Here is a 12,427-nt window from a genome sequence, read left to right as displayed (position 1 = left end):
TGGTTCTGCCAAATTTCTGCCATGCCTGTGCTTACCTGGGTCATCTTGTCCACTGAGACTGGAATGCCATCAATGGTGAGGGGTGGTAACTCTGAGTTAACCTCCTGAGGTGCAGGAGCATGCTCTGCCAGCGCTGACTCCAGGTCTTCCAGAATCATGCTCTTGTATTTGCGTACCTGTGGGGAATTGTTAAGCTCAGGTAAACAAGGTGAGGAGCAACAGGAGAGGAGAGGTGAGCAGAAGGGCCAGCCGCCTTCCCCAGGGCACTGGGGAGATGAAAGAGCAAACAATGCCGTGCAAAAACACCTGCCGGCCCCAAAGGCTTGGCTGCATTGAAAGGGTGATGATGAAATGTTGGGTAACATCATCAAGTGGAAGCATTTGTGGGATCAAAGTTAAGTTCAGAAGTCAGACTTATCGTAGTCAGGATCTGCTCCATTTGCTGGCTGGTCTGTGGGAAGGTGCATGCTGTGCTCAAAGACATCCATCGTTACCTGCACTTTTAATTGAGGCTATTAGCCCTGGGGAGCTGTGCTGAACAACCAAAAACTATGCAGAGAAGACCAAGAACTCAGTGCTAAACTCACATTCATACACTAAACCCCTATTTCCAGGGCCTTAAATACGACCTTCAGATCACTGCCAGGCTTGCAAAGGTGCTCTGAGCCAGAATTAAACCTGCAAACAGGGTGAGCAATTTATTGTATGGCTTTTTCTAGAGACACCTACCACATTCTCCAAGGGTGCAGCTCCAAAAACTTTGAAGACAGGGTTGGGTTTGGAGGGTGAGATGCACAGGACGATGGCTTGCTGCCCCACTCTGGTGGTGTACTCATCCAGTGTGGCACGGAGCTTTCTGAAACAGAACCAACAAACAGGCGTCAGCTGAGAGCCCTGCAGAAACACAACCCTTCCCATTGTCAGCTTCCTTTTTGGATGCATCCCATTCACAAACCAGGTGAGCAGCAGAGCCCCAGCTGTCAGATTGGCCACACAGTGCTTCCCTACTGTGCTCCCCGCAGTCACAGAGCAGCTCAAATATCAGCTATTCTCCTGTTCTCCATTTTTTTTTTTCCCATTGATGCACAGTGGAAAGAGAAATCAACAGAGCAGCAAAGCTGATGTGCATCTCCTGCTGTCCTTAATTCAATTCTGTCACTGGCCAAGAGTACTAGGATACAGAACTTGTAAGGAGAAGAATTTGACTATTTCAACCATATTTCAGAAAACACAGCTTATTTTACATTTGGGTTCATAGCATCACATTGCAAATCTCTGCTACCCAAACCAGAGCTGTTGGCATTCAGCTGAGAGCTCCACAACGAGGCAAGAGCCAGGAGTGTTGCACCAGCAGAGCACAGGGAGCCCATGTGCACCTGCCCCATCAGCAAGTCCCCTTGGAATGAGCTCTCTGTAGGAAGAAAATGTTCCTTCATAGACCTTCCTCCTCTTACTAACTTCTAAGCAAAGCAAGAGAATGTGCCAGGAACTTCAGCAGAACCTCATTAAGCAAAAGAGGAGCAGTACCACTGTATAACCTGAGCACAGCCATAAGAGGACATTTTAGGATCTGTCCTGGTCATTTCAGAACCTGTTGATGGCAGCACAGTGCCAAAAAGCACCACCACCACGTGTAGAGATCTCAGAATCTGAAACCAGCTTCCCACTCGATGCACGCTGCTGCTTAGAGCTGTTAAATTATCAGAGGTACAAAAATGATGCATTTTGTCAGTATTTTACACATCATAAAAAAAAAGCAGTTGCAGGAGAGGAGAAGTAATTCCTTTACAGAGGAGTTTCTTTAAACTATGTTGTTCATATATCAAAGGAGAAAGAAATCTGCTCTTCATAAATGCTGCAAACATGTGGCTGAGTCACAGGGAGGAGGGAAAAACAGAATGAGGCTATAAAAGAAAAAGAGCCTACTCCCAGGAAGCACTGTTTAACACCAAAGCTGCTTCATTTCTTTCCACTTTGGTCACATGCAAAGGGTGTTATGGGACTTACCAGGTCAATAAACACAACGTACAGAAACCAGTTTAGTTTCTCACCAGCTCTATATGAGTTTGAAGCAGGGGGAAGAAAAGGTGACACTGAATTCACTGCCTCCGTGCATGCACTGTGTGCAGGATGAAGTCAGCAAACAGCACAGGGTGACAAATATCCCAGCTTCTTTAATATAATCTAACTGAGGTCAGAACAGTTTAAAAAGCAAAAATTGGTGTGTCCCAAAATGTTCTAAAAGGCAGCAGTCAATGTTTAGAAATGGTTCCTAAAGTCAGCATTGCAGTGATCATCACAGGTTTGCAGAACACCCTGCAGGACCAGAGCTCCTTGGTGGCCATCACGTGGGCAGAGATGCTCAGAGCACTCTGAAAAATCACGTCATAATGCAAAAAAATAGGAGCATTCTTTACTTGGTAGATACATCCTCAGAGCTGGGATGTGGCTCTAGCTCTCAGGACAGCTGTAAAGTCACTGGAAAGGCCTTGGAAGGCAACATTACTGCGATGGATTGAACCAAAGCAACACTTTGACCCATTCCTGAAAATTAAAATATGCTTGTGAGCTCCAGAAATGATGCCCCACAACTTCTCGAGTTGGGCAGACTCTGAACAGCGCACAAATAGCACTGGGAAGGGATGGAGGAGGCTGGCCAAGGTGTCAGAGTGCAGAAGGAGTCCTTACCGTAGCAAACGTGTCTGCTGCCTCTTACGGATGGATGGGTTGGATTCAAAAACGTGTGGTCGCTTCCGTTTCTTACCCGTTGCCACAGCAGCAGCTGCTGCCATCCCCACAGGGCCTGGAAACGAAACCACAGAAGTGAATCAGCACAGTTCCAGATACAGAATGAATGGCTTGGGATGGAATGTGTCGTAAAGATCACAGAATGGTGGAATGGTTGGGCTGGAAGGGATCTTAATGATCACAAAATCATGGAATGGTTGGGTTGGAAGGGACCATACAGATCATAGAATCACAGATTGACTTGGGTTGGGAGGGACCTTGAAGGTCACAGAATTAGAGAATGGTTGTGTTGGAAGGGACCTCAAAGCCCTCTCTAGCCCCAACTCCTGCTATGGGCTTAGTTGCCCACCACCACATCAGATTGTCCCATTGTTTCTCTACGTGTCAGAGGTGAAAGGCCATATCAGGTGGCCCCAAAGCTTTGTGTTTAACAAAGGTGCAGACACAGGAACAGGAAACCCTAATTTATTTTCAATATTGAGAGCCAATTTAGGCAGAAAAGCTGCACTGTGTACAAGCTTTAGGTATGGGAGGCATAGAAGTGCAGCCAGAATGAGACTCTCCTTCAACTGCCCACCAGGGTGCTGGGAAAGAAAAGGAAAATCCTGCAGGAGTTAAAGCTACAAAAATAATAAGTAAAGCAGTAGAATGCTCAGTGCAGTGATGGAATGCTCAGTGGGATGGTGTTCAGGACCATGAAGCTGTGAGAGTCAATGTACAGGCACAGAAGAGCTCCAAGAGTGATCAAGCATGGTGAGAGACTACTTTTGAACACTGCCACTCAAGTAGATTTCACATCCGTGTTTCAGCCTGTTCTCAAGGAGAATAAAGCTGAGAAGAAGCCAGGACCCAGCCCAGCCTTGCTCCTGACAGCAGGAGATGGTAGGTTCACAACCCACAGCTCAAATACACATTTGGGAAACCACCAGATACAGGGATGTATTTTGTGTTAACTCTCAGTTTATATCACCTGGGATGGCAGATCATCATGATAACTCATTTAAATGTTTTAGGACACAGGATATACAGCAAGCTATCACATATGGACAGCAAGTCCTCACACCACTCGGATTCAACAATTTCACAAAGCAGTTGTAGGTATGTGACCACTGCAGCCTTCCAATCTCAACCTGAACCACATCTTTACCTGTTTCTCCCCATTTCTTCACTTTCATTTTTCCTTCTATATAAGCTTGAAGCCATTGGCAGTAACCTCTACTCAACTATTTCTTCTTCATTAATATCTATTCCAACAGCTAAAGTTGGGCTTTCTTAGTGCACGCAATCCTTTTCCTTTCATACTGTACATATCCAGAAAGGTTTATCCAGGAGCAGTTGCCTTTTCACCACTCTCTATAGAAACTCCTAAAGATTTTACCTTTTTGTTAAGACAACCTGTTGGCATGTCCTCACTTCCAACTGCAAGCTGTCTGAAGCAAGGGTTGACTGCTCAGCATGTTTAGCAGGGACGCTCACCGCATCTATAAGCGCCGATATTGAGCTGCTTTGCACAACTTCTGACAAGCAGGTCAGGAGCTTTATTCCATAAATAAGGAGCCAGATCAGTTTGTGAGTGCTTATTTATCAATTATCATTGCTTTCTTCTACTAGAGAGGTAGACCCACTTCAAGGCACATTTTGAGGACATGCGGCAGGGGTTTACTGGAAAGGGTTTGTGATCCTGAAACAGTTCTTCATTCCATAGATAGAATGGCTTGGGTTGGAACGAGCCTTAAAGATCATAAAATCCCAGAATGGGTTGGGTTGGGAGGGACGTTAAAGATTATGGAATGGGTTGTTGGGTTGGAAGGGTCCTTAAGGATCACAAAATCATGATATGGGTGGGTTGGAAGGGTCCTTATACATCACGGAGTTACGGTATGGCTAGGTTGGAAGGGTCCTTAAGGGTCACAGAACCATGATATGTTTGGGTTGGAAGGGATCTTAAAGCCCTACTTAGAACTGAAGCAAGAAGGAAGCATTCACAGCATCCCAAGGGAGCGAAAGGACCACTTGGACACCTCCAGGCACAGATGGTGACATCAATATGAATGGTACGTCATAAGAAGGACGCTGAGCACCCTGTTGCTTTACCTGCAGCAGCCAGGTGGGCCGTCACCTCGTCGGCAGCTGTGGAGTTGAGGATGTCAGAGTCATCATAGGACGTGTCCTCAGGTGAAGAAGGTGAGTCCTCGTCAGCACTCAGCATGCTGTGCTCTGTGTAGGTGGCCACGTGGACCTGCTGCACCTGCTGGGCCACTGCGTGGGCCTCGATGGTGGCCATGTGTTCTGTTTGAGTCACGCCGTGTTCTTCCATCAATAGGTGCTGGAAGGGAGAGAAGGATCACAGAGTGGGTGTTAGGGACACGTGTACCATAAATAAGGAGAAGAGCAGGTGAAGCCAGACTGGTGAGCAGGAAGGAACAGAGGTTACCTCCCCTAGTGGACTTCCACAGGAGGGACATTACTGATCCAGGAGGTAGAAGAGGTTCTGAAAAATCCTACTTCCCAACTACACAGCACAGCACCAGAAGCAGGCACCAGTGCTGGAGGAAAGGTCTTCGCTCACCTGGCATTCCCAAGCTGAGTACCTGGAGCTTATTTCTGCCACTTTGACACCAAGGCAAGATGCTCAAGAGCAATACATAATCCAACCTCAACATCCCAGAACGTGCATTACAATGACACTACAGAGGTTTATTGGTAGCAAGTTGTGTTCTGGAGATGACTTTTGCTGTATTATTTGTCCAGAGTCCGGAAGTGGGCAAAATCATTACAACCTAAGCATAAGCATTAAGTAAAGCATATTTAATGTAGCCAAGTGCTAAACCACTGAGCAGAGCAGCAGCTCACAGTCAGCAGGGCACCAGAGTAAGCAGCATGAACATAATTATGAGCAGAAGATGCTCAGGTATTGTCAGTGGGTATCTATTGTACATTGGTGGGAAAGCACCAGCACATCACAAACTGTTACATCACATACCAGAGGGACCTTGTGGCCATAATAATGGGGTCAAATTCCAGGGGATTAAAAGCTCTTTACCATACTCTCTCCATAGAAATCTGTTCAGCTTTTCAGGAGGAGAGGAGCCAGGAGCACAGGAGCACCTGAACATGGTGCACTGCACCATCAACTCAACCACAGCGTGCCAACACGCAGCTCTGCTCTTCCAAAGCTTCCCATAACTTTTATCACATATATCCTGCCAGAAATACACAATGCTTTGCAAATGATCAGCACGACAGCCACTATGACAAAATAGGCTGATGGTGAGTCCAAAAATGACATCATCGGGAGCAACCACACAGGAAAAATGGAACAGTGAGATCCATGCCAGGAGAAAGAGCTCTTGGCCAAAGTTATCTTGGCCAAACCAACCAAGGACCACTACTTTAGAGATTGCAAGAGGAATGATTACAAACCTAGGATGCTCCATGGAAAGAAAGGAGAAGGGAGAGCACCTCAAACTGAGGACAGGAGGTTTGGTGGAAGGCAGAAGGAGATGATCTGAGTCTTGTCCTGATTTTGGGAGAAGAAGAAGGGCAAGGCACATCCAAGGCCACAGGAAGAAGTACCAGCAACACTGTGTACTGAACACTAAGGGCATTTATAAAGTAGTTCTCTCAAAGGCAACTCCATCTTGAAGACACCACAACCAGCAAATCGATTATTTTACCGAGTTCCATCCTCATAACATTCATCCACCCCTTTCAAAATCATTTTTCACATTCGACTCAAGCACAGCTATTTTTTATTTTGTTATGGGAAACAAAAGCTGCATCTCAAATGCAGGGAGAATATTCCCTGGACAGCACTAAGGGAAAGCTTCCTTCTCAAATGCCAGAGGCACATACAGTGTTGAATGGAGATGAGAAGTTCATAGATGAAAACATTGACAGGAGACTTAGGATGAGCCAAGCAAAAACACACCATCGTGAAAATAAGTTTCCAAACATCACATTATTACCAAAATGGCTGTGGGCAGTCACATCCTCTTGCTCAATGGACAGCTTCCAGCCAGCAGGTCCAGGGCTTTAGGATGGGTTTGCTCCACGTATGGGATTGCACAGCAATCCATGGTTCTTTTTGCAGCAGCCTTCGTCCTCCTAAGATAACTCCAACCTAGGCATCTGGGAATGGTTTCTCAATTCCCAATACAAAGAAATCCAGCTAGACCTTTCCAAAACTGGTACTGAACTTCCCAAAATCCAAACATGCCAAGCTCAATCTGGCCTTTCTACTATGCTTCTAATAACGAGAATCACAAAATGAACAGCTTCACTAAGAGCTACCAACTTCATGGTGGAGCTGACTCTTATTTTGGGATCTCCTATCCAGAAAAGTGAGTTTCTTGCCTGGGAAACACTACGAGAAGCCCTAAGTGTTCTTAAACTGTATAGATGGAAATTAAACTCAAGTTGGATTCCCAACAGATGAGTTTAGGCTGTTTCCGAGCTAGGCATGCACTAGGGGAGCTCCAACCTGCTGAAATGCAGTTGTGAGATGATTACAAACCTATGGAGGTTAAAGCTCCAACCACCTTCCCCACTCACAATCCAACTCACAATAGAACCAGGTGTTATTCAGCCCTCCTTACAAGTCACTGTGATGTTAGAACCACCCAAAAGAGCACCAATGCAAACACCTCCAGTAAGGAAGGGTCTGAGATGGCAAGATGCATTGAAGCAACATGAAATATTTTGGTTGGAAACAGATCCAGTATAATCTTCTAATGAACTTATTTTGTTATCACTACAGAAAAATGGGGGGAACAAGGGAGATTTCAGGCAGGACCTTAATGGAGCAGCACAGCAAGCCATGCTTTTCCAAACCACTAGGCTTTCTCTGTCTGAAGTGGTTTACTGCTGTTTTCCCCATGGTGCCATACAACATAAAGTGCTTTCCACTGAAATAAAGAAGTATTTATCCTCATAAAAAAAAATACTATCAGAATATATGTGACAAAGTGTAGCCACCACTCAGCTCCCCAGGAAACCAGATTGCAAAATGAGCGATGCTTTTGACACTGCTTTCTTTAAGAGGAAAAATGCTTGAACCAGGGCAATACCACTCGAATTGAAACTATGGGCCATGCATTCCTAAGTGGGCAAACAAGCAGCCGGGTGACCAACATCAACACAAGGGTGCCCATAAAGAGCAGACAGGAACGTGTGGGTATTTGCTCTTGTTTTTACACATTGAGCTTCCACCACCAAGCAGAACCTGGATCTGCCCTTTCTGTACCCTCATCTTCATCATTCCAGGCTATATAGAAGTAAATAGAAGCTGGGAAAAGGGCAAGAAACTACTACACCTCTACCACAAACCAGGACTTACTCTCCAGTGGATGCGGGAGCCTGCCCAGTTGTGCATAACCCAACACTACAAGCTTCAGTAACTCATTTCCACATTGCAACTTGGATTAATTCCAGTTTGACCCACAAGCTGACTTCACTCAACGCCAATTTTCTACTTTTCCAACTTCTGCACTCTTTTCATGTCTGCGCATTTGCCTTCTGGAAAATTCCCAAACGTCTCCAGCATCTGGAAGGCAAAAGCCTTACAGCTGCGTGTTGAAAGTTTGGGTAATTATTTGTATTATCCATCTTTCAACGTTATTCCTGCAGGATTCCTGGTAGAAATCAGGCTGTGAGCACAGAGGAAGAAGCATCTGAAGAGCCACCGAAGAGCCACCCAAAGCAGCTCCTCCATGGATCTGATGGACTGGAAAAGGGATTATTGCACAGATCATGAAAGGAAAAAAACGTTCTTGATTCATTTCAAAAATGAACATCCCTCATTCCAGAAAATGAACATTTATTCCTCTTCTGCTTTACAAACCTGAACAACTTCAGGTGCAAGGAAACCCTGATACCATGACGATGCCTGTGGAGACATTTCCTGGTGGCTGTGGCTCAGTCCTGAAGCCTTGGATGAGAGCCAAAAGTATTTCTAAAATAATTTAAAATGCTTGAAAACAGAGAAATGAGGATCAAGTCACCTCACCCCGCAGTGCAGTTGCTTTGTGGTCGTGACAGAGGCTCCTTTAATGCGCTGCTGACACCGGGGCTGGAAGAATACCAGGTGTTGGAGGAGAAGAGCAACCCAAAATAGCAAAACCTGACCACCTGAAATAGCAGAAAACAACAGAAAAGGAGCACAAGAACTGTAAACTCTATGCTCAATTCAAAGACAGGTGGTTGAAAATGGAGCTCGTGTCTACTCAGCGTCATCTGTGGTGTGAGTAGAAGTAACCAACACAAAGCCCCACTCGAGGAACTCGTCTACCACCGACTCATGACAGTGTTGCTTCATGAGTGCTTTAAACTGAGCCAAAGATGAGATGTCCACACAAGAAAAAAACAGATGGAAAAACACCTTGGGATGTTTAAATAATTTCTATATGGATGCAAAGCATGGACCATGTGAATGAAGACTGAAGGAGAAGGGCTGAGACCCACTCTGTGTGGACTGTAACTCCAAATTCTGTATTTTCAGGTTTTGCAACCAGACTTTTTTTTCTGCTTGGACATTTTGGATGGAGGTTTCTCCTTTCAAAACTCACCTCTTCATAAAAAAAATTCTGTCTTTTCTTCAAGCGAATGCTCTTTGCTATCACCAAAATGTCTCCTAGGTGAAGGCTTTGGAGAAGATTGAGGCCCCAGTTGGGCACTGACGCCGCAGCAGCTCCACTTTCTGTACGGAATAAGCAAGGATTGAGAAATGATAAAGGGTAAAAGGCAGAAAACTGAGGTGCAGCAGCTCACAAAGGTATTGAGGCACAGCTTTCCCCAGCACTCCTTCTTCCATAAAACATAACTCAGACTGCTGGGTGGTGATGGACCCACCTGAAGTTAATTTAGAGGTCTTGAAGAGAGGGCCCATTTGGCACAGCCACAAATAATCCCTCCGGCTCATTTCCTTATTAGCTCCAAAGGAATGGAAACGCTCCTGGTTTCCCCTTTTCCATTTTCTGCTTGATCCCTGTGCTGCAGAACCCAATATCGAGCATCCTGCATGGAACAGCACATCGCATAGCGCTGTCTGGCACTACGCAGTTCAGTCTGAAAACCAGCTTTTAAAAGGGAAAACAACATTGAACGGCTCGCTATTCCAGCATCACGCTTTTAACTGCAATGAAATGCTGCTCCAAGCCCAGAGAGCTGATTTGTTTTTCTTCCAAAAAGCGTGCAACACCTCCTCCCTTTCTTCCACTCCTTTTGTAAAGTTGGTGAGCATCTGGAGTTTAATGTGCCTTTAATGGATTCAAGCCTGCCCCGTAAATAAGCCATTTGCTTTGCATGAAACCACCACCATCACACTGGCACCTTTGTTCTCGGGGGTTGCTGTGATCTGGGTGTGTTAAACCCCATGCAACAGTGCTGCTGGCTCTTCTTCTTGCAGTGCTGTGGTAGTTTCCAGCCACGTGCACCAGCATCTCTGCTAGGAAATGGGCTTCCCCACCAGCACATAGACCACTGGTGCTCTACACCTTTCTCCTTCCCCATCTTGCACAAGGAGTGCTTGCAGGAGCTGTGATGAAGTGGTACTGGTGCTCAGCACTGCTCAGGTGCTTGCTTGCAACTCTTCTACAGGATGAGATCAGAAAGCACTTTTCCTGTGCAAGTCCTATGCACTTACCACAGCAGGTTGTTTGATTTTAAAACCTATTTTCCATTGGTGCTGTAGTCTTCAGTGAATTCCCAGCTCCCTGCAAAGACAGCCTGGAATAATTCCTAAGTGAAAAGTGGTCCAATGAGAAATTAATCACTCACCACCTACTGATAAAATAAATTTCCTATTCCTATTTGAGGGGAATTCTGCATCTGAAACGGTCTCCCACTGTGTTTTGCTGTTCTGGCACAAAGCTCTCTATGCATTTTTCAAAGCAGAGGTGCTTCCTCATCCCGTGAGCATCTCATCAGCAGGTTTCAATGGTGGGAGAATTAACCTCATGCACTGAGATTTCCACGAGGACAATTGCAATCATGCCTTAAACTACTGCTGCTGACCAGCCCTCATAGCAGACCACTGTAGCCACGTTTTGACCCATTTTGAATGGGTCCCAGCTCCATCTCTCGTCACTGCCACAGCCAAACAATACCGAGACCTGGCTTTTCTTAGGGGGGATGCAAAACAAAGCCTTTGTGTCCGTCCTAAAATGAGGCTTCGGACTCCTGCTGAAGTCTCTATGTAGCATCCAACCTGCTGACAGCTCTCCCAGGTTAAATATTATTCACCTTTAGATAGGGTTCGACGCCATTCCCGTGCAACTATGTGTCTCAATGGAATTAGTAATGTGGGTTTGATAAGGAAACGATGCCATCCATCAGCAGCAAGATTAATTTGTATCTTTATTATTACCCTAACTTGTTGAAAACACACATTGAAATGCAAAAAATCCCATTGTTCTGGCACTGGTGGAGAGAATTGGCTGTGGTCGTGCACTGGCAGAAATGCAGTAACTCAAGCCCTAGGAGGGACTGAAATCCACCTCTTGTCATCCCACAGCGTCCTCCTGTGGCTTAATGCAATTATCCTTTTAATTAGGCTGGAAAAATAATCCCCGTGCTAACAGTCGCAGCATAAAAATCCTAAAAAAAAAATCCTAGAAAACCAAACCCATGTCTTTTACTGTGCCTTCCTCATCAGCATCTCACCCAAAAGAGCTGCAGGAAACACAGAAAGCCTGGAAAAGAAACAAATGGGATTTCACACCTGTTTATTAAACATGTAAGTGGAGTCTGGACAGCAAAGCATCTGACAAACAGCATCCTCAAAGGTACCATTATGTCCATTTGCACACTTTCATTTCAAGAACCATGGAAATCCCAATTTCTAATTATTTTACTCTGAACCATGTGGCCTTTAAGACATTCCAAGCGAGTTGCTCTTCTCTAGTTGTTACAGCTTTTTAATTAATTTGAAGAATTGCTAACCCCATCAGCAGCATGACCGGAGGATCTGCTGTTTGCTGACGGCCCTTTACCAACAGGATTACTGCCCAAAAGACAGAGCACAGCCCTGGCAGGCTGAATTAAGGTACGAATGTTCCCATTTTTAATCCTCTTTTATAGAGGGAAAGGATTACTGTTACACTGGGCTGCTGCAAGGGAACGTTATGGGAGCATTGCAAGGAGCACACGAGTGAAGGGCAGTGGTTGGCACAGAGCACTGAGATGCTCACTGGGGTTTGGAGGCAACATGACAGCACATTTGGAGACAACAGAACAGGAGATCTGGAAACAACACCAAGAGATGAACCTGTTGGCTGTGGCTGCCTTCCTGAGCACTTGGCCAACACCGTTGTTTGCCCTCACGTTGCCTTAGCTCAGTCATCTGCCATGTGGTAAGGTCACAGGGCATAGCCTTAATTAAATTACCTGCACTAAATTACGTAGCTCTGACCTGAGATGGCAGGCCTGGCTACGAGGCTGGCTGGTTCTGTTGGTGATGTGTTCTGCAAGGAGCTCACAGAATAGGTTGGGTTGGAAAAGGCCCCAGAGGCCATCATGGCACAGTCTATCCCAAACCCAGGCTGATGTGCATTTTCAGGCAGGAACCCTACCTCCGGCTCAGCTAGATGAGACCACTCTGCAATTACCTAAGTACCTGCATGCTGGATTTAAGTGCACTGTAAGACCATTTTTCCCCTCTTTGGGACCAACAAAGAGCTCA

At 45.7% G+C, this 12,427-nt stretch overlaps 1 protein-coding gene across 4 annotated transcripts in view; it reads right to left on the bottom strand.

The window, feature by feature from the left end:
* Nucleotides 1-12,427, bottom strand: part of NRF1 (nuclear respiratory factor 1) — a 47,721-nt gene that overhangs the window by 29,477 nt on the left and 5,817 nt on the right. For 3 of the 4 annotated variants that reach the window (XM_085242248.1, XM_085242118.1, XM_019612865.3), the window contains 4 exons: nucleotides 4,843-5,074; nucleotides 2,689-2,803; nucleotides 730-856; nucleotides 36-176 (listed from right to left, as the gene is read on the bottom strand). In XM_085242248.1, coding sequence (XP_085098374.1) covers nucleotides 36-176; nucleotides 730-856; nucleotides 2,689-2,803; nucleotides 4,843-5,065 — 606 coding nt within the window. In that variant the 5' untranslated portion in view covers nucleotides 5,066-5,074. Of the gene's footprint in view, nucleotides 1-35; nucleotides 177-729; nucleotides 857-2,688; nucleotides 2,804-4,842; nucleotides 5,075-5,182; nucleotides 8,594-12,427 lie in introns of those variants that run through there. The other variant, XM_019612914.3, reaches the window with a different exon arrangement.

Source organism: Meleagris gallopavo, chromosome 1 (genome assembly GCF_905368555.1).
Source record: "Meleagris gallopavo chromosome 1, MGAL_WU_HG_1.1, whole genome shotgun sequence".
Taxonomy (NCBI): domain Eukaryota; kingdom Metazoa; phylum Chordata; class Aves; order Galliformes; family Phasianidae; genus Meleagris; species Meleagris gallopavo.
This window is presented reverse-complemented; position numbering and strand designations above follow the sequence as displayed.